A 22520-nucleotide genomic window follows, 5' to 3' on the forward strand; every position below is an offset into this window, starting at 1 on the left:
CTCCCATCCGTCTTCCCCTTGTTTTTCTTTCTCCATCCAGCCAGCTGCCCTTTAGCAGGCAGCAGTCCTTAATAATGACCAGGCACACTCAATCAGTCCCATCATCTCTGACAAGGGCACCCACCTTAGAGAGAGAGAGGTGTGTGCATGTGTCTGGATGTGTGATTGTGTGTGTGTGTGTGTGTGTGTGTGTGTGTGTGTGTGTGTGTGTGTGTGTGTGTGTGTGTAATGTGTGCTTGTATGTGTGTTTAGTGTGGGTGTGTGTGTGTGTGGGTTGTGGTGTTGGTGTGGGTGTGTGTGTTAATGGTGCTTGTTAGTGTGTTTCTGTGGGTGGTGTGTGTGTGTGTGTGTGTGTGTGTGTGTGTGTGTGTGTGTGTGTGTGTTGGTGTGTGGTGTGTGCTCTTGAAGCACTGCTCCAATTATAAATGAATCACTATGCTGAGTCACTTACCCTCCCTCCCTTCCCCCCCTCCCTCGAGCAGGCCAGGCACAGCTGAACTCACACACACACACACCAACACACACACACACACACACACACACACACACACACACACACACACACACACACACACACACACACACCATACACACACACACACATACACTCGCCACTCGCACAATGTTGAACACACTATGTTCCTCCTTGAGGAACACTACACTAGCTGAGGAAAAAACCCAATAACAAGCGTAGAGCTAAGAGCCACGATCAATGACTTGCTCTTAGGTTGTGTGTGTGTTTTGGAAAAGCTAAAACTGTAAGTAAGAGCACCAAAAGAAAGTGAGGCACCACCATCTGTATTCATGGAGCGAATAACAGTTGTATATCTGCTCTCATCGTCATCAAGATTAATGTTGTTGGGTTTTTCAGCATATTGCTCTCTAGATACTGGGGACGTTGGCAGAGCTCCTGCCCTTCAATCAGTGACCACACAGCTGAGGTACAAATGCTCACAGACTCATTCTGCAGCATTTTAAAATACTACGCACTGCCTGCTGCACCTCCGTCACAGAGAGGCAAAGCTGGGATCAGGAAAGGTGAGTATATTATATTGTTTAGTACCTTGTTGGTAAAACCTGTGGTTTTATACTCAAAACGATGATCTGGTTATAAAATATTATGATTAAAACAATGCTGATAGGCCATTTAACATAATATGTAGTTTGCCCTTTAAATGCCAATATGTTAACTTTCAATCTAATACTTGCACCGATAGATATACATATTAAAACACAACAATGTCCGTCTCTTGTCTGCAATATTATAAAGTAATCTTTTGTGTTCGTTAAAATGCATCTTTCAGTATTTTTATGACAACAATGCATCAAGTCAACATGTAAAGTAAAATATGTTGATACTATTGTCAAACCGACAGATTCTGAACCAACTGTAAGTATCCTCATCTCCATGGAACATTTTTAAGTTTTAATTCTCATTGTTTTGGTCTTACAGCTCACAAATGTACTCATGAAGAAGAAATCTCAGTGATTCATATTTTAGAACCTGATCAGATACATTTAAAACAAAATGTCTGGAAGGCTAAATACTGTGAGAGAAGAGATAAGCAAAGAAACATACCTCTCTGTTTCTAATTTTGGGATCTGTGTCTATTTACTTTTGGTTTCTAAAGGGTAAAAGAATGGAATAGATTGCAATATGCCCTTACCGGATTACCACCACCTCAATTGTATCTACAGTCTGGTTGGATTCAGATCCCTGGGCTAGGTGCATCAGCGCTGTTAGAGCCATGCAATTTGCTCAAAGCCAACGGCCAAACAAAACAAAAATCTATATTTCTGATCAGTGTGTGGTTGCCTGTGATACTATCGCTGTCAGCCTTTCCTCAGGGGGGGAGCGCTTGGTTTGTTGATGAGAGGAGAAGCACTGCAGTCACACAACTGTCACAAAGTAGGTCACTTATCCCACGTTTCACTGCATGCCCAAAGCAGATGGGTAACAGCGGTAATTGGCATCAGGAGCTGTGGCACGCTGTGATGGCTCTCTCTCCTGAGATACCGCACCTCTACCTTTCCTCCTGCTGTCTGCTGAGTGCCTACTAATGCCAAAGTCAAGAAACACCCTGCTGCACCACTACTCCCTGACACGAGCACAAGCCCATAAGGTCATGTGTCAACATTTCAAAGATTTGGAGCCATGCCATTTTCAATGTAACCTTCATTGTTTGTTGAGTACTGCATATAACTGCTGGTGTATGACTTGACGAAAAACTAGATCTTGCTAAATATATTGTTTTGTCTTCATTGGACAACATTAGTATCCATTTAGCTTTTTGTCTCCTCCTGCTGGCATTAGTTAATGTGATGGTGATGGTAGAAGTATTTACTGTAGCTGCTCACAGGCTGAGAAAATGAACCTTTCGCACAAAGGACCATGCTCGGAGGGAGCATCATAGGCTCAGCCAATCCCCTCTTGGATAGAAATGGAAAATCAAGAAAAACTGAAAGTGAGCATTATGTTTCTGTCCCTTTCTAATTGTATATTTTGTACTTTTAATGCTCAATAAAATTATATATTAAAAAAAAAGAAGAAAGGGAAAATCAAAGCTTTGTGCATGGAGTTAAAGTGAAAGAGATGCCATTGCCAACAGCCAGGGATGTGCTGAAAGTCCTGGAATCAAACTACAACCAAAGTAAACTATGTGTCTCAAGGTGATGTTTGCTTCATAAACTCCTTAGAGACAACATACTGTAAGGCAGAAAAAAGATGGACACCACGAGATGCCTGTCCCTTTCAAGGGCAGTGGTCATTATACAGTACTTATGCAAGAAATAATCAGCAACGGTGATGCAGAGCCATGAAGGAGAGAGTGTTCAGTACATTCCTCATCACAGGGTGTACCACCCCAAGAAGCCAGGCAAACTAAGAGTTGTTTTTGATGCTCAGCAATGCATACAATAGTTGACATTTCACCAAAGGCGAAAATGCCAACCTTATTATGGCTTGAAAGGAAAAGTCAGCAGCTGACTGAAGTCAATAAGATTCATCCTGTCATAACCAGGAACATCTGTACAAATTACAATTCAGTGTGGACCAACGGACTGACATTTCCATTCCTGAAAACTCCATACACTTAGCAATAATACAAGTAATGATAATAGCTAGCAATGATAATAGCTAGCAATGATAATAGCTAGCAATGATAATAGCTAGCAATGATAATAGCTATCCATGCTAACGCTGCCATGACATCTCTCTATTTGAAACGGGCACTCCTAATACATTTTTAACTTACTTAACTACTAGTGTCTGCAGCCTCATCACCACAAATATGGGTCTACACCCATGAAGCAGAAACCATTAGAGAATAATCATATCATTGTTAATTATTAAATAATTGTTTGTCAGCTATCGGAATAGATTAAACAGGATAGCATGGCCTACATTAATTGCATGTGACTTCGAATTCATCCACTGAAGCCAGTGTCTTCCCTCACTGTCAGCCAGCACAGTGTCTCACTAACTCAAGTGAAGAAAGATGGACATCTAGTGGTAGAGGCACTCTCGTATCATCATTTACACAAACTGAAATCCACTAAGCCTGGAGTAGTTGTAGTTCATATTTTTAGAACTTGTATCTCTATATGAACAGTGCATACATTACAGTATTTCCCATTGTATTTCCCCTCTCCAAAGACCCATGTGAAACTATTCCCATTTTTTGCTGCTGTAAAATATTTTTATCTTTTTGTATTTATTAATTGAACTGAACTGATCCAATCAAATGACACTGCTCCCCCATGCCCTCAGAGGTCTGCGGGTGCTACAGTAATAGTCTGCTCCCCCAGAGCCACAGCTGCTGTTCTGCTGAGAGACCTCATGAAGAATTTGTCAAAGTGAACCCTTCTGACCGCTGGGGAAGATTTATGAGATCCTGTGTCTCCCACCTGCTCCTTTTTCACGCCCACTCAGGCCTTAAGCCACACTCTTTACCTCGCAATACAACCACAAGCACACAAGTTGTTCCCTTTCTGTTCGAAAAGAGAAACAAAAGGTGGCTTTTCATCTACCCGCCATGCTCCAAATCCTCGTAATGCTTTTTAGAGATGACAGAAATAGTAAGCTTGATGACTCACTACACCCAAGTCTTTTCAGGCACCAGGTGCTGTCAACAAGCATGTGTGCCTCATGGAGAAATAATAAGACCCATCATGAATTCATCAAGTCCTGTGGAACACGTGTATCTATTGAGATATGAACTACTTTCCTAATGTTTAAGAAGAGCAGACGTTTGATGTAACAGCTGCAGCTCAGCGGATCATTAAGAGACGCCGAACATTGAGTCATATAAGATCATTATACAGACTGAGCATCATGCAGCACGTTATGGTTGTATGGTCGCATGGACCTGTACATAAGGATGAACTAAGTTGTTTCAAAACATTCCTAAAACAAAATGGGATCCGCAATTTTGACAAATGGTGATACAGGCCGTTTCTCAATCGCGAGTACACATGCTGCAGAGCAACTATTTCAAGTATTCTACGTAGAGTGGCGCAGAATGCTGGGCATTTAACATGCATTTAAAACAGTCCTTCGGCGCCACTCGATGACGCAGAATACTTGAAATAGTTGCTCTGCAGCAGTTTTACTTGCGATTGAGAAACGGCCTCTGACAATAAGGAAGACATGCTACACAAATTGTACAGAGTGATTCTTTATTAAATATGTTTCAAAAGCCACCATTTTACACATTTCCTGTCATTAAGTCATTAGCTTCGTCTTGGCACTAAATATATGTAACTTTCTAGACTCAAATGTGAAAGTGGTTGAAATACAAGCTTACTTTCTGAACAGTCTCAAGTCATCCAGACAAACAGTTAAATCGCTCTTTAGACCGCAGCCACCATATAAATTACCAGAATAAGGCACAGAACAATTATGTAGGAAAATAAACATCTATTGTTCACACATTTACAACCCCCCATCACATTTGTTCTTAATTAATGATAAAATACCTAACTGAAAGTCGTAACAATTCACCTTTTTTATTACATACAATCCCATCATGACATTATTCTTTACAGTAATGTGAATTTCAAAGCGTAGCTCTTTTTTAGGTGTGAGTGCAGCACTTAAAGGAGTTAAGCTGACAGTTTGTGTGTTGCTGAAGCTCCACTGAGGTCATGTGATCACAGTTGCCTCAAACATGGTAGAGAGGCACCACCCTGCTTATGCTCTGTCTACAAATAGGGCAGCGGGGCTGGGGGAGAGCCTGGTAGCAGCTGTAGCAGCAGCACACGTGCCCACACTCCAACAGAATACAGTTACGTGGCTGAGTAAGGCAGATCACACAGGCGTTCTCTAAGTGCTCCTCTTCCTCGATGGCCTCGTGTCCGGCTACTGGAGCACGGGCTCTTGGGTTTTCAGCCCGCAGTCTGTCAAATTCCCTCCTCTCCTTCTCCCTCTGCCAGTGTACTTTGAGTTGATTGTAGTAGCGTCGGCCCAACCAGAGTAGCACCCCTGCCCCGCCACAGCAGAGGCGATGGCGAGCCCCTTCCACCAACCAGCTGTGCTCTCCTGCTCCCCCAGCAGGGTGTCAAAGTCTGTAATGCTCAAGAAATACTCTGAGCCGTTAGAAGGGGGTCTGAGATTCAGGGTGCCGTCAGTGTCCAGTATCAACTCACCCACACCAGTTAGAGTTGCGCCCACCTGGAAAACATTTGTGAAACGAAGATCAGTTAAATCAGTTGTATTATTATACTTTGTGAAGTGAATAAAAGATAAGATAAGATGGAACCTATCTATCCCTGTGGGGAAATTCAGGCGTTTATAGCAGCAACAGTGTCAGAAAGAAAAACAGGATTCACAAGGTAAAAATAAAGATAAAATAGAATAAAAGTTAAAATAATAAAAGCAAAGATAAAGTAACTATTGAAACAAGATATTACAAGTTGAGCATTTGTATGAACATGTTCAATATATTTACATAAGTGTTCAGATGTGAGTGCAGGGTAAAGTCTTGTAAAGACAGTGCAGTTGTTATGTATGTACAGTCCTGGTTACTATTTGTGGGTGACATCACTTTACTATTGAGTACTAGAAGTTCACCGTGGTATTTTACTTACTTTGAGCATTTCTTCTGTCTCCAGCTGCCCTTTAAGCTTCTCCCCGCTGAGGTATTGTCCTATGATGTCACTGAAGCCGTAGTTGACCTGGTGAAACTTCTCGTGGGTGGTCTCCATGTGCACACCGGAGGCCTGCATAGGGCACAGCACTCTGACGGCCGTATCATCTGATCCCACTAATACAAAGGGCACTGCAGTCACTCTTTGGTGCAAGACCCGCTCACTGTCCGTCCTGCAACAGGCGAAGAATAACAGATATTTTATGTCAATACACATGAGAATCAAGACAAAATATTGTTAACATGATGCACTTCAATTTTGGGTTGCATTTTGATTCATGTTTACATAAATAAACAAATACATCTGAAGTGACATCACTAAATGATGTCAGGAATTATGTCTTGATTGTTGTTGTATTATTGTTGTATTATTGTTGTATTGTTTTAAGTGTCGGACCCCAGGAAGAGTAGCTTTTGTCAAGAGCAAAAGCTAATGGGGATCCTTAATAAACATAAACTAAATATTCTGATATTGGGCTAATTGAAAGCCTGCGGTACAAGCTGCTTTGTGGAATTTGAAAGCAGTGAAGGGTCTAAAGCAGGGGTGTCCAAACTTTTTTCACCGAGGGCCACATACAGAAAAATACGAATGGCTGGGCCCCTCACTCGAGGTGAAGTTAATTGCCTCATAAATTAAGTTATAAATTAGCAAAATCAATTAAATGTGGGTAAATTATTCTTGATACTTGAAAATGCTTTAAGAAAAAAAAACAGCCTACATCACAGCTCTCCAGAGGGTTTACTTTATTTTGTTAGCAGCTCATCCCTTAAAGCAGAAGCCTCAGATTGCTTATAAAAAGAGGAAATATGAAGGGTAGATTTCAAGCGTAAATAAGTTATTGGGCTTTTTTCTTTTCAACTTAAATTTGTTAGAAAATGTTTTCAACTTGAAAAAACGGTGCTTACTAACACATGAATACTGTTTAATATATGTGTACGTATATATTGAAAATATAAGACAAGCACAAGTTTAATTTGTGGGCCATATTCCATTATACCTTTTGAATTTCCTGAGGGCTGATTCAATATGGGCCGTAGTTTTGACACCCCTGGTCTAAAGCCATGTCGAAGTTACTATAATTAAATGTTTCAAATATTGACATCATCATCACCTAAGATGCTCTTACAAGTGTGAATCTGTGATATTTCTGAAATTCTTTTAATTAATAACACGAACTTGCCAGAAAAGGCAAAGAATATATAGATGCAGTATGAATAGCTCGTAATAGCCCTCAACCAAACCCACAGGCTTTCAATCAGGGGCCAAGATGTCTTATCTATCTTGTGTAGCTTATGTCAGAGGCAGCAATCAGGTTTGGGTCCTACTGCAAAAGCCACGTGGTTAAAAGTAACTTAACCCCAGTTAAAATCGGGCTTGCCCTGACAACTAATAGAACATTTTCCCACACCATGCACAGCAGTGATGTACCATGACGTTATAGAACCACTCTTCACAGCTGGGTTCCAGAAACGCAAACCTTTCAAAGTAGAGGCTAGTGCAGAAATATGTTTTCCTCCTTCTTAAATTGGGAGTGGACGTACTATTTAAGGCACATACCACCTCAGAGGAATGTGCCTGGTTGTATTCCAACCACAAACCTTTGTTGCATGTCAAACATCTAAACTGTCCACTATAAAATAGAGGAGTGATGATGCCACAAAAATGTATGGAACCATAATGCTGCTAATATTGTATTGATGGATGTCTCACCAAGTGCGTGACAGGCTGTTCCACACAAGCCTGTGTTCTCTCAGCAAGACCTTCTGCAACACTCCAATATTTCTTTTTGGAAGGAGCTGGTCAGAGGCTCGCCTACCGGTGTGCACAGCACCTACGATGTATACACACACCTGTTAGAGTATACGATATGTTTTCAAGTGTTCAGCTCTTGTCAGAGTCAACTCATGTTTACCTTCAATGACAGCATATTGTAGACATGCTCCTGGAGTAACTTTCAGAATGTCTTTGAGTTTTCCGTCTATAGTGAAGTGAGGAGCATCCTGACAACATGAGACAAAACACTTAGGAAGGAAACTTGAAGGTTTAAAAAACAAAAAGCAGTAGAAGCCATGACCATCACCTAATGGTTTACAAGATGGGAAAAAATGAAACAAAACGGTTTCCCCCACACAAAATGATACTTTGTCTCCAGCCTTTGCGTTTTCAATGTATGCAAGGTTTACTTCCTTCTTCTTACTACAAAGTTATTTGGAACTTTGTAGGTTGCAAGTAGACATGTTCTCAGTCACAAGCCCAATAAAAAAAAAGTATAAGAAGAAGACAAGAAGATTGCCCTCCACTAAATAGGATATATCTATCTGTGTGTGTGAAAGCTGACTCTTTTTTTTACATGGTTTTGGAACTAATCCCAATTATTTGAAAGGCTTTGACAGCATGAAGACTACAAATGCATTATCAAAACAATATATGAAAGGTTCTGTCAATCACAGATGGACCACAACTAACTTCGAGTTTATCTAGCGTTGTCCGGCTCTTCTTGTAGAGACAGTAGCAGATGCCTGAGAGGGCCAGGCTGGCCCCGAGACACACTGCCTCTGAGACCTTCACAGGAAACTCCTCCATTCCCTCTGAGTCTCCTCACTGCAGACCTGCAGGAATACATGATATTTAAGAAGATCAAATATAATCTATTTTGTTTCCTGTATATCAGTGATGACAACAAATGACTTAATGAAGTAAAGTCTCCTCAGTTGATGATCATGGAACTTGGGTTAACCTCGTTTATGTTTCAGCTTCAGCTGTTGACATTCAAAATCTGACTAATTCAGATGTATAGAGTATTTTTTAAAGATTCTGGAAATACATTAACACAATGTTGTTTTAAGACAACCTGATTTCTTTAAACGAGGCCAGTTGTTTGTTTCGGTTCATATTGCTTATAAGGGAAATTAAGACCCATTAACTTCTCTTTAATTATTTTACAGCTAACACCATCAATATGACTCAAACTGTAACTAGTTGTCAACAGTAACAAGCCACTTGTTACATAACGTATTTCAGTGGGATTATTATCTTTGTAATAATGGTAAGCTAAAGTTAGCTATAAGGCAGCAGTTTTGACCTCTAGACGTTGTTTAAACAACCGTATCGTTAGCTTACTATATGTTCACAAATATTAAATGCCTAAAGGTATATATTTTTTAATTGTCAAGTACGATTTATTATAATATCAGTTGTTTTTACCTGTCAGAAAATTGAAGTCCTAGCTTGACATTTTCGGCTGAGCTATGTTGTCCACGTCACGTGACCCTATGTGATGAACGCTGCGTGATGACGTACACATTGCGACGTCTCTCCACGTCTCTCGAGTCTCTCCTTCGCTAGTGAGCTACTCGCTACGCCGCCGAGATGGCAGGAGGTGTGCGAAGAAAGTCTCCCGGTTCCCCTTCCCCCCTGTGGGGGAAACTCCACACACTGTGGCAGGACAAACATTTGGTCCTGTTCAAGACGCAATACACTCTACTGGTCGTTTCAGTTTTGTGGTTTCTAGAGATCGGTTTCAATGCGTGGGTCATACAGAAAGTAGCATGTAAGTAGCTGCTCTGTGCGGCTAGTTAGCATGCTCTGGTGCTTTGTTATGTTTCTTAACGTATGTAAACGCTAAGTAGCTAGCATTAGCAAACCCACTAACTTCGACTACCACCTGTCAAAGGGAATTTACTGCCCTTGCATGACCACATGTCTGCTCAAGTGTTAAATATCGTTCATTATTTCCCGCAACTTCTTGCTAAAATTGTATGCAGCAAACTATTGTTAATGACAATACTCTTAATTTAATTTAAATGTGTAACGCTACTTATACCGTTAGACCGTTACACATAAAGTCCAAGCATTAGTATGTACCCCAGGTCATTGATTTTATTGACAAATGTAGCTTACTTCTTAATCTAACGTAATGCTGTAAGATTCTCATGCTGAACTGTCAAAATAAATGAAATCACCATGTTATCTTATTATTGTTTTTTTGCATTAATCAAAACATGTTTATTCTAGAAATGTACATGCAAATAAATATACAAATAACCACACCACAGCACTAACAGCAACTTTCCCCATCTTTTATGATCCCTGATGTATTATATTTACCACAGACACTGAGATAGACTGGAAAGCCTACATGGATGAGGTGGAGGGAGTCATCAATGGTACCTACGACTACACCAAGCTTAAAGGAGACACCGGCCCCTTGGTGTGAGTTTAAACGTTTTTAATTATGTAGAGTTCTCCAACTTGTTAGTATGAGTGCAGTATAACTTAGCACCTTGTTGTTGTTGCAGGTACCCGGCTGGCTTGTCTACATCTTTACGTTCTCTACTACATCACAAGCCATGGGGTGAACATCCGCCTTGCGCAGTACCTTTTTGCTGCTTTCTACCTCATCACACTGCTGCTGGTCTTCAGGATCTACCACCGCACTAAGAAGGTCAGTCTGTGACAACATCCTCAGGTACAATGTGGCATGATAACATTGTCTGCGATACACCACTGAACTGTACTGTGTTTGCTAAATAGGCCGTTTATATTGTATGAGTTGTATTGTATACTCTGTACTTATGTATTCTGTTTCCAAATAGTTTCCTTCTAAAATGCCTCTGATGTAATTTTTCTGCCTTAAAGACATGGTATTTTTTTTCTTGGAATTTCCCCAGGTTCCTCCCTACGTGTTCTTCTTTGTGTGCTGTGCTTCTTATCGGATCCACTCCATCTTTGTGCTGCGTCTCTTTAATGATCCTGTGGCCATGATGCTGCTGTTTGGAGCCATCAACCTCTTCATGGATGGAAACTGGACTCTGGGTTGCGCCCTTTACAGGCAAGTGTCCACTGCTTCACAGCACAATGCAACTCTTATGTGTTTGGCTTTCTCGGGATGAAGTGTCACATATCTTTGTGAAACTTATATCAGATTGTGTCTTTTTTACATTATGAAATTACAACTTCATCTTTCTCTCTTTCTGACAGTTTAGCAGTGTCTGTGAAATGAATGTGCTCCTTTTTGCTCCGGGACTACTTTTCCTCCTCATATCTGAGTTTGGCCTAATCAGGACAATTCCCAAGCTTTCTCTCTGTGCGGGCATCCAGGTAAGATATCCTTAAAACCAGGCAAGCTTTATCATTACAAAAATGTAATGTTGTCCACTATGCCGAGCATCATTTATAAATGAATCTGTCTGCAGCTTTTGCTGGGACTGCCTTTCCTCCTGGAGAATCCTGTGGGTTATATGAGCCAGGCGTTTGATCTTGGCCGTCAGTTTATGTTCAAATGGACGGTCAACTGGCGCTTCCTGCCAGAATGGCTCTTCTTGGATCGGTACTTCCACCTAATCCTGCTGGCTTCCCACCTGCTCGCCCTGCTGCTCTTCGCTCTCCGTCGTTGGAAGAGGTGAGACAGAGGTTACTGTTGGTATTATAGATATGAACTTGAATAAATCAGTGGTAAAGTCGTGCCAGTTTTTCTCTCCCCTACGTAGCAAGAGTTGATCCCAGGGAGTGAAATTAACACAATTTTATTTCAAGTGTAAATATATATATATTTATTTCTTTTTTGTAACCAGGCCAGGAGAAAGCATCTTTGATCTCCTCAAGGATCCCAGCAAGCGGAAAGCCCCCGCTCAGAAAACCACTGTTGATCATATCCTTTTTTCGCATTTGGTTTAGCTTCTATCTGTAGAATATTTATCCTCAAAGGATACATTAGGTTTTGTCAGGAAACCGTTTAATTTCTCCTAGTAGATGTCAATGAATTGATTTGCTAAAATGTCTACAATATATCGGTGAGAGAGTAATTAAAGGATGTTCCTAGTATACAACAGCTGCTGTGTGAAACCTTGACAGATGATCACAGATGGTTCTGATTCTGTTCACATCTAACTTCATTGGCATGTGCTTCAGCCGTTCGTTGCACTACCAGTTTTACGTCTGGTACTTCCACACGCTGCCCTTCCTGCTCTGGAGCGGAGGAGTCAGAAGCTGGCCCACCTGCTCAGGTAAGAGAGTCTAAACTAATGCGGCTTACATTATTGGAATTGTATCGAAAATGCAATCTGGACCAAATCAAATAAATATTTGGTAAAGGCAACATATGTGAAAGTATCATTGCTCATAAGTATTTTGGTAACGTCCAGGCCTACAAACTAGAAATCTTGTTTCGTATAAATCCCATTAACATTTTAATATATTTTTAATGGAACTGATGTTTTCAAAAATGGTCAATCCTCTAATATCACAAATCATACCACAATAACAAATATCATGCTGCCCGGTCTAAAGCAAATCAGACCTCACCTCACTGCTGCTACTCTGTTTCTTCTTGCACAATAATTATGAATACTATTTTAATATTTTATATATATTTGTGTTGCATTGTTGGTGGAGCCTGGGAACCCTTTCATTGTATATCTACACTGTAGCTGTTTATATGACAATAAAGCCTTTAAACTAAATGCTAAACTAAAAGTTACATTTCTGATTATGTGTACACCTATAGCACACAGTCACTCATACATTAATGCCATATTGTTTTCCTCCTCAGGGTACTGATCCTGGGTCTGATTGAGCTTTCCTGGAACACCTACCCCTCTACTATCGGCAGCTCCGCCGCCCTCCACGTCTGTCACCTCATCATCCTCCTGTGTCTGTGGCTGGCCCCTCCGCTGCCCTCAGCCCCACGGCACAGAAACAGAAGAACCAACACCCGAGAAGGACAAAGGCCAGTGAGCTGCGGGCTGATCGGACCGGATGTCGTACATGGTCCAATCAGCTCCTCTCCTCTCTTTGGTCCTCACAACACCGGTGCAGAGGGAGGTCACTGTGACAGACTGTGTTTTAAGTGAATACAAGGAGCCATTCAAAGCTTCTCGTCTCAGTTCACTGCTAAAGGTGAACGAAGCTAAAGTGTGGGTGCTGCACACAGACACCTACATGATGAAGTAGTTCCTTGCAGTTGAAGAGATGAAAAGAAAATATGGATCTCAGGTTTAATTTTCAGACACATTTTAGGAATCGTGGAGTCGAATTTGAGGAGGACATTTTGAATGTTTTGAGAGAATTTGTTACATACTAGGCTTTATTTCTACAAATTATGTTAAAACTACACATTGCCAAATCTTTAATCTGGTTTTCTAATGCTCTTGTACGTGGTATAAGAATGCAGTAGATTAATATTTGTGTATCATTTATATAAAAGTAATATGATACAGAACTTGAATATCGCCACAAAAGCTTTAATTTAATTTAATACAGGGCAAGAGTTTGTTTTCCCCACCACAAGGCCACATTGTTTTTTCATAGATATACAAGCTTTAAGACAATCATGGCACTTTGTCAGATTGGTGATGTAATGGATTCATCTTCTGTTGTAATGGTTCACTGCTGCACTCAAAAGCACATAGGTTGTTTAATGTGAACAAAATGGCAGACTGAGCAAGAGTGTGACATTTTATATTAAACAGAGATGCCACTTAACATTGTAGTTTTTTATTTATTTTGTATGTATGTTACAACATTACAACAAATGGTTGAATTAAATCAATTAATGATTGTTACTTTAAAGTAAGTTTTAATAAGTGTATCAAAGACTTATCCTTGTAATCAAAATAAACACTGACTGACTGAGATTATACATTTAGCAAATTAACTGAAGACAGACTAGAAAAATCCTAGTCAGATGGTAAAGGCATTTTTGTGTTTTCATAAAGCAATATATATATTCATGATGAAAAAGGCCACTTGGTCTGTCATTTAAGGATATTCTTACATAAATATAAAGTTTTACACTTGTAAAATATTTCATGTTCAACTTACTATTAGAATGAACTTGGCACTAGGTTATGGCATTAGTTTATCCTGCAGATGAAATACAGGATTACTCTTCCATTAAAAGGCATTGCTTCTCAGGAGTCACTATCATTGGTAACAAGTGATTATGATAATCAGTAGATCTGACTCAGTTTCCTCGTCATCGCCTCACATGTTATTGGGGTTGTAACACAGCATGTTGAGCTTGATGTTCTCGTCCCAGTGGCGAAGCAGCAGGAACAGCTGTCTGGCGGCCCCCTTCAGCCCGCCAGGTCCACTCCCTCGGGTAGATCCTGGCAGCGCAGCCAGAAGTCTGCTTTTGCTGCCACCAGCTCCCACTCCATGAAGAACCCGGCACAGCGGTGCTCCAGCCAGGCCAGAGCCACAGCTGTGGCCCAGCTGGAGCCTTCCAGGTCCTCCAGAGCCAACTGGCTGCCCCCCTGGAGGTCAGCTGGATCTATGGAAGAGACTTCAAATACATCTGTCTCCGACCCGCGACCACTATCTGCCTGGCCCTGAGAGGGGCCCACAGAGAGCTCCAGGGAGCCCTCCTCAGAGCTGGGGGGGTCCATTGGTGATGTGACTGGATCCCTGTCGGACAGGTGTCTTCGGCGAAGCCTTGGTTCCAGCATTAGGGGAGTGTCGTCTGGAGTGTGGTGGAAAGGAGGTGAAGTTGGTTTGGCTATGGAGCACGAGGAAGGAGAAAAGGTAACATGGTGGTTGGAGGTAGCGCCGGGGATCTTAGTGGAGGTGGATAAAGACGGAGCACTGGGATATGTGCAGCGGAAGGGTGGGCTGAGGCTGCGGCGGTGGAGGCTGAAGGGGGAGGCCCTCTTCAGGCGGTCCAGGGTGATTTGAACACAGTCCGAGTAGATCTCTGTCAGAAGAAAAGCGCCTGATGCCAGCTGCAAATGCACCTAATAAGACATCAAATATACACAAATTAAAACATTTGTATGCACGCTTTAGTTTTATATATTGTAAGAGTCTCACCAGGGGCAGGTAGTCTGGAGCCTCAGTCTCAGGTTGTTTCTCAGTCTCTGCAGAGAGACAGTGGGTCTTGAGAGGAACCTGCTTTCCTGATGAAATAGAGGACCTGAGTCTGCCCAGGGGAAATCTGGATTATACAGAAAGAGGTGGGTATCTTTGAATATCTACATTTACATACATTTAGATAAAGACATAATACAAACCCCTTACAGAAAGAGGCTATCTCCGATGAAACTTGAGAGCAAACACTTCTACAAAGGCCCCTAAATAGTGTAATATAACAAGAAGTTAATGTGAAAGTCTTACCTGGTGCCAAAGAAGCTTTCCATCGACTTGCTCTCGATAGATCGCTGTGAACGAGTGCATGATGCGCCTGATATTGCTGAGGCTGTAGCAGAGTACGCACTGCCCCCTACACCTGAGACAGCAGAGACAACATTAAACAATATTGTGTCATCAGCATAAAGTGATATTTCCTGACTGTAGAGACAGATAGCTTGAATTGATCCTTCAAAACAAGTCGTTGAGATATTTCTCCTTCCCTACAGACTGACCTTAACTGAAGAACTGTCTTGCTGGTCAGACGCCTCTAACCTTGAGACTACACTTACACTATAAACGTTTTCACTGATCGTGTCGACAATACTTACTAGAGTCCCAGGATGTAAGGCTACAGGGTGAGGCAGGGGTGTCATCTCTGTCTGAGAGATACAAAGATTGATGATGACCTAAAGTGCTGACAACAGAAATGGGTGGTGTAATCATTCAGTCTCTTTACCTGTAGTGTTGCAGGTGTCCTCCATCTCTTCACTGTCTCTGCTGGTGCGCCGTCTGCCTAATCCAACAGAATAGGCCCTCTGCCTGCGACTGCCTGACTGGAAACTCCGCCTATTCCCCAAATGCACCCCTAAGCAAACACACACACACAGGCCAAAAGACAGGTCTCAATTTGCAACCTTGTGTGCATAAATGTACCCGTGAAATCTAAATAAAAACAATCTGAAATAATCCCATAATCATCAGGGTTATATGATTTGACAATATAAAACATTAGCAGAACAGTATTGCCTGTGATTAAAATACATTTTACGATGAGTGGCCGACTCAATATATAATACAATTGCTCAGTTTTTCTATGAGTGTGTCACACCTGTGTTTTCGACGTCCATGCTGTCTGGCAGGCATTTGTTGGGGTCAGTGGTAGTGAAGGCTGTGTACATGCAGATGATGTTACAATGCTTACTGGTCTGGATAGCCTTCATGCGGTATCTCTTAGCTGAACCTAAAGAGCAGTAAGTTAGACAGCGTTTAAATAACTTTAAATCACGTGAGATAAAGGTTTACGGTAGTGAAGCCTCACCATGTCCAGAGTCGTTCTCCTTCTCTGCCATTTCTCAAAGTCCCTGATCACTGAGCGAGCAGTCAGTTGGTGAATCATCTCCTCCCATGGTTCACCTCCTTTTTCTCTTCCCCTCCTCCACATCCTCAGTTACCAGTGTCTCCTGGCTCTCAGGGGTCCAGAGGTGCCCAAGGTCCACAGTGACCTCCAGGATACAGGTCTGCCGCTCAGCAGGCCGTGAATGAGCGAGCGGCACTGACCTGGTGGAGGAGCCTCAGCTGGGACAGCAGTGAAGAGGTACTCTGGGTCTGTGAAGCTGTCCCAGTCCAGAGGAGAGGCGGGGAACAGGAGGCCATCTGAGGGTCAGAGAGAGAGAGAGAGAGAGAGAGAGAGAGAGAGAAATGTTTTTGGAGACAAAATAGGAATCTTTCTTTTCTCAGTACAAATGGCTTACTGGAGTCAGTGAGGCTCCTGCGAGACAGTGTGCCCCTTGATGGGGGCTTCGTCTCTCCATCGCTTTCGTCCAGCCTGCCCCCCAGCGTTTGGTCGAAGGAGACCCTCTCCAGAGCTCTCCTCAGGCGGTGCATCTCCAGCTCGCCCTGTGGAGATGAGAAGCTTCGCGCTGCCATGGTTGAACGAGCCAGTGACTTGTGTCTCCTACGAGTTCCTCAACGTCATCCAGACCCCGACTCTGGTTGTAGAAGAGGACAAATCGAACAGGTTGAAAAAAGTAAGTTAGACTGCCATTTTATTTTCACTCCAACCATTTTACTTAAATTGAAAGATCCTATGGTCATCTGATTGTTATGTATTTGTGATTTTTCTTTTTAACCTAACAGTCTTGCTCATGTGCATACAGTTTTTGCATCAGATACAACATGGGGAGAGATGTGTTTTTTTGAAAAACACTTTTCAACAAGCAGCAATAACAACAGTAAAAGCAATGAAGTAAGAGATTGCAGCCCTATGTTAGAGTTTTGAATCTCGACCAGTTTCTAGTTTACCTCAGTGGATAAACTGGTATTTATTTTTGCAGAATACATTTCTCTCAGTGTTATTGTTGACATTTGTCACAAGTGACTGTGCAGATATAAAAAGTTTATCATAGATTCTACAACGATTTTCTCCTGTAGCAGTTGCATTGGTAGTTTTTATGTAATGTTCCTTAAACATTTACCACTAACTTGCAATAATACAGAAAACCACTTTAGGGTGAATCAATTACAGTCAACTGAACCTTTTCTGCCCCGGTATCAGTGTTTTCTACGGAGAGGTTTGGCTGCCATGGAGAGTCGGCCCAGCGAGACAGGGACGATCTCTGCTCTAGAGGGGCCATCTTTTCCAGGCCTTGGGGTAGAGAGCCTGTTTCCAACACTGAACCAGAGGAGAGAGGGTCGGGCCGAAACACAGCGCCTGTGGATTCAGAGTGGGACGAGGCGTGTATGTGGGAGTGGGACTGTGTCTGCAGACTCCTCTCACTGCTGAGGGAGCAGCGGGTGAGGACATACTGCTCCTGGATGTAAGAGCTCTCCTGGATCCTCCTCCTCACATCACTGGACCAGTCCAGCTCCACACCTAGGGAGGAGAGAAACAAGCTCAACATATACAACAATGGTATGTCCAGTGTTCACTTATATTACCTGCAAGGTCCTTTGATATGTCACTGACCTGGGCTGGTGCCAGGATCTGTGTTTTTGGCACAGGGGAATTCAGAAGAGATTTCTCTGGAAATTTCCCTCAGTGCCTCCTCCAAGTCGGTGCCATCTGCAGGTGTCACCATAGGCATTAACTCGGAGGCAGGGAGGGGAGAAAGCTCATCATTTGATTGTCCAAAAACTGAACCCGTGGAGCCGCGATGTACACCTTTATAGCCCCGACCTTGAGACTGTAAAATAGTAAGATTAGAGATTTGTTTTTCCATGCACACACAACATGCATTTAAGAATGATGTAATGCATACGTCTGTCTTTCTTGCTTTGATTTTGTCATATATCATATAGAGTGCAGTATCCAATCAGGCGGTTTCCAGGGTAGAGCGGAGGGATTTCATTGGGTGAAAGAAAAGCCTCCATGTTTTCTGGCAGATACCAGTCAATCCGTACGTCAGTCAACACAGGTTCAAACGCCTTTTTCAGAGACTTGATTAACTGAAGAGATTGATCAGAATATGTTTTAATTGAAAGGATTAATTTTCACAACCAAATAGCTGGCAGTGGTGGAAGAAATAGTGATATTATTTTCTTTAAAACATTGTAAAAAAATCTTACTATCACCACCAATATAAATTAAAAGTACCAAAAGTAAAAACTAAACAAGAGACAAGTAAAGTAAAACTAGTTGTTCTGCAGAAATAATGTCCAGTAATATTACATTAGTAGTTGATTGATGTATTAATGTGTACTAAAAGTAGTAATGTTCTGCTGTAGCTTGTCAAGGTTGTCTAGTTGCTTTACTCAAGGTGTACTTGAGTAAAGTAAATGTACTTTTTTCAAGTACAACACCCAAGTTTTTATTGGCAAAAGCTTGTGATATGCTTAGTGTAGGAACTAAAGCTGTAGGTATTAGATGCTAATAGCACCTTTCATGAAACCCAAATAATCTTTACAATAGGAAGGGGGACAAAAAGGAAAACATTCAACTTGTAATTCTTCTGCATTTCCTATTTTCCCCAATAGGGGGCAGTGCTGCCGTGCTGCTGACCTTGGGCTGGAGTCTCTCCTCCTCATCGAAGAACTCTGTGGTCCCTCCTGTCAGTTTGGCAACGCCCTGCAGGAGTCTCCTGCAGGCTCGAGGACCCAGACCCAGGCCAAAGCATCTGCAGGAGAACACAACATTATATTTGACCACATTCATTGAGAAAATGTGTTTTATGAATTATTATCTTCACTTTGTATTTGTACAGAGTGGTATTTGATTCACTGCCTGAACTATACGCTGAATGTTTTCTCTCACTATGTTTTCCCATCTGAACACATTTACCAGCAGCCTCTTGCAATCATCAGTATCTATTTGTGAATCGCTAATGGCATACAGAGGCTTCCATGTGTCTAAGAAAAGAGAAGATGTGCCATCAAATTGACAGAACTGTTATTTATGTGCTCGGAGTGATCACAAGCCATTTGGCTAATTGAGAGTTTGAAAAGAGCAGGGGACAAAATAATTGAAAAGGCTGAGATTTTGTGCTGTCTTAAAGCAGTGAGTATGTCTGTCCACATACTGTTAGCAATATAAGAAGATGGGAAACCAGAATTACAAAAAATACAAAACCTATTTTATGGAAACATATTGTGGTTGCACCAAAATGTAATTTATTTAAATGAGATGTCTTGGGAATAAAGAAATATGGAGATGGTCTGCAAAGGGACAGCCAAAATACAGTGGAAAGTCAGTCAAGCAGGGGAATACTAATGAGAGATAAATGGAGTTATTGTGCATGGCTGAAGGGCCTCGTGAAACCAGAGGGGCGTGACTCTTACTGCGGAGGAGAGCACTTAACGGGATTACTGGGCGGGGCAGATAAATACCTCTGTCTCTCTTTCACAGTGCTCTGGTCTCAGTTCCTTAAGACCGCTGTTTGCTTGTGTCTCCTCTGTTTCTCCCCTCCTCTCCTTTCTCCCCCACATGGTGTCTCTTTCCTTTATCACCTCATTCTGCCTGCACTCACTGAACTCCATTGCTCTCTACCTCCTTGTCACCCACTGTGATTTAATGTCCTATACAATTCCAACCATAGAAAAATCTTTGTTAACTAGTCGCTTCAATTGACGTCCATTTGGTGTGTGCGTTTCCCTCATATTGGATATCAACCGGACACCTTTCTGTACCGTTCTTCACACATGATTTAAATGGATTAAATGTCTAATTGGCAGTTATTTTAATGTAATACCTGCAGGCGCATGTGTTTCTGCGGACCAGCTCCAGCACCTTAGCCACATTGCTGATGGATCCATCTGTGATGATGAAAACCTGGCGAGGGTGTGAGCGCTGCAAAGGCTGCTGGTACACCCAGGACAGCGCCCCCAGCAGGTTGGTGCCTCGCATGTCGGCTCTCATCCTCTGGACGTACTCGTATGCCTGCATCAAAGTGACCTGATGCAGAGAAAAAGAAAAGGATATATGCCATCATTCTACAGTAGAGGTGAGGGAAAAACCTGCACACACAATGTAGCGTGTGCAAACAGCTGTCAAGTTCAATTTATTGTTTGATATCAGATTTCCTTATTACCCCGTGAGGCTGGCAAATAATTAAATCAGCACATCTCTAATTAAGAGAGAGCAAACATTACACACATTAGCACCTGGCTTGAAACCACTTCAAATCACACTGTGGACAAACATGCCTGACAGGACAGGAGATGGAAGGACATCTCGTGCATTAGTGAAAATGCATGAAAGGTCACCATATGGTCGGTAGTCCGTGCAAAGACTGTTTGTCCTCGCAGCCCCTGGTCTGGACGAAACCCGATACTCTGCTACTAAGGCAACCTAAGAAGCTGACCTATTGCCTGATTAGAGAGTAGAGAAAATAGAACAGATAGGCCTACGTGGGCAAAAACATCTGCTTTCAGGAAAGATGGTCCAAGTCCTCCATTTGTATTCTTTCACTGAAAATAATTCCTGGGTTACTGAAAATCAATAAACAAGACAGATTCAGATAATTAAAGCAACTAAGTGACTTACATCATTGCAGGGCTTGCTGGAGGTGAACAGAGGCTTGATGGTGGTGCCGAAGCCCACGATGTTGAGCATGGTGCCAGAGGGGAGACTCTTCAATGCCACCACCATGGCATCCTGCGCAGAAACAAGCAGGGACAGGGCCAGATCAATGTATGTGCAACAATCTAATGACTAAACTGGTTCCTTGATATGTTTTTATCCTGCCTGCCACTCACCTTTACTCGGTGGATGTTGGTGCCACTCATGCTGCCACTGCGGTCAACAAGGAACAGCAGCTCTCTGGTGGCTTTGTGCAGCTCCAGAGGCTCATGCAGCAAGTCGGGACAGAAGTTGAGCATCAGGACGGGGCTGCACAGAATGTCCTTGTGGTATCGCTTCCTCATAAACTCCAGCTGCAGGCCAAGAGAAACATCAGCACGCTTTTTCAAGCAGTTTTTGGCCAGCATTGGGACACGTGTGAGATACCAAAGGTAAATGGAGAGCTCAAAGCAGCATGAGTAAGTACTAACCTTCCTCTCAGGTTCTGAATCTTTGCGAATGCAACGAATGAAATCACGGCGGGCGCAGATCTGCTGCTCGTACTGGCTGAACGAGAGCCTCTCTCCAGTATGACCAATGGGCTGTGAGGTTCTGTGGAAGAGGTTTGTCATTTCAGGTAACATTCAAATATTGGGCAAAAAGTACAGAACTAGAAAGGAAACCCAATCTGGTAAGTGCTAACTCACCACTGAGGTGCAGAATGATCTCTATGTGTCTGTCATATGGATGCTCCTGGGCCAAGGTGATGTAGGTCGCAGAGGCACTTTTGGCACTGGGGTCTGCATCTGCCCTCAGAGCGTGAGTGGGGCTCTCCAGTCCTACAAATCAGTTTAGGAAGATATACAAATGAGGAAATCATAGATGTTGATGTGTTTTTTTTTTTAATAAGTATGTTTTTTGATATAAGTGTGCAGTACCAGCTAGTAGACAGGCCCCTCTGACCAGCAGCTGGAAGTTGAGTTCATAAGGGGCCAGGTTGGCAGCAGGACTGGTGAAGATGGCGTGGGCACACTGCTGCTCAGAGTCTAGGGCCCGGTCCTGTTTTCCTGAGTTGGCACTGAAACAACTGGTTGGTCTAAAGAGGAGAGAAATGTGGAGTTTCTGGTAAAACACAAATATAGCAGTAAGCTAGTTCATTGAATTACACCGCTTTAAATGAAACTGCCAAAGTTGCTTGCTACATAAATACCCCGTTTCTTCAGATTTCCCTCCACTTTCACTCTTGCTTGTAGTCATCTGGCCAGTGACGATCGGAGTCAGCAATGTGGGGTAAATGATGCGGATTGCTCCATTTTCTAACGTGGGGAGTTCAAGTGTGGTGCTTATGATAACAGACACTATATCCATGGGGCCAATGAGGCCTGTGCCCACGATGAAGGTGGTTCTCTCAAGGTCTTCGTCCAGGATAAGATGTCCTAAAGTAGAAATACAGCAGTCACTCACATCATACAATAACCAGGCTCAATCTTTAATTTTATTTTATGTATGTTAATCGATCGAGCATAATGCAAGG

General features: G+C 42.4%; 3 protein-coding genes across 3 annotated transcripts in view; 1 reads left to right on the forward strand and 2 right to left on the reverse strand.

Annotated features, from left to right (window-relative positions):
* Positions 1-4945: 4945 nt before the first annotated feature.
* LOC117532735 (mitochondrial ubiquitin ligase activator of nfkb 1-A-like) lies at positions 4946-9443 on the reverse strand. The gene is given in 9 exon segments (XM_034196190.1): positions 4946-5491; positions 5494-5671; positions 6088-6319; positions 7858-7927; positions 7930-7966; positions 7968-7978; positions 8060-8147; positions 8614-8756; positions 9352-9443. Coding segments are annotated over 8 exon segments (1062 nt in total). The 5' UTR covers positions 8731-8756; positions 9352-9443; the 3' UTR covers positions 4946-5162.
* A 62-nt stretch (positions 9444-9505) lies between these two features.
* On the forward strand, positions 9506-13575 carry LOC117532736 (dol-P-Man:Man(5)GlcNAc(2)-PP-Dol alpha-1,3-mannosyltransferase-like). The gene is given in 12 exon segments (XM_034196191.1): positions 9506-9697; positions 10260-10359; positions 10446-10461; positions 10463-10591; positions 10818-10984; positions 11133-11247; positions 11343-11548; positions 11721-11797; positions 12009-12128; positions 12131-12152; positions 12698-12833; positions 12835-13575. Coding segments are annotated over 12 exon segments (1317 nt in total). The 5' UTR covers positions 9506-9516; the 3' UTR covers positions 12883-13575.
* A 555-nt stretch (positions 13576-14130) lies between these two features.
* The window catches only part of LOC117532657 (von Willebrand factor A domain-containing protein 5B1-like), a 15113-nt gene continuing 6723 nt past the window's right edge, over positions 14131-22520 (reverse strand). The window contains 23 exon segments of the mRNA XM_034196049.1: positions 14131-14228; positions 14231-14879; positions 14956-15079; positions 15259-15370; positions 15603-15653; positions 15731-15859; positions 16103-16244; positions 16316-16401; positions 16436-16498; positions 16501-16647; positions 16746-16948; positions 17575-17866; positions 17960-18055; positions 18291-18438; positions 18992-19106; positions 20178-20380; positions 20972-21082; positions 21184-21360; positions 21478-21554; positions 21557-21598; positions 21694-21825; positions 21925-22082; positions 22197-22422. Of these exon segments, the coding sequence (XP_034051940.1) occupies positions 14131-14228; positions 14231-14879; positions 14956-15079; positions 15259-15370; positions 15603-15653; positions 15731-15859; positions 16103-16244; positions 16316-16401; positions 16436-16498; positions 16501-16647; positions 16746-16948; positions 17575-17866; positions 17960-18055; positions 18291-18438; positions 18992-19106; positions 20178-20380; positions 20972-21082; positions 21184-21360; positions 21478-21554; positions 21557-21598; positions 21694-21825; positions 21925-22082; positions 22197-22422 (3581 nt within the window).

This window comes from Gymnodraco acuticeps, unplaced genomic scaffold (assembly GCF_902827175.1).
Source record: "Gymnodraco acuticeps unplaced genomic scaffold, fGymAcu1.1, whole genome shotgun sequence".
NCBI lineage: Eukaryota > Metazoa > Chordata > Actinopteri > Perciformes > Bathydraconidae > Gymnodraco > Gymnodraco acuticeps.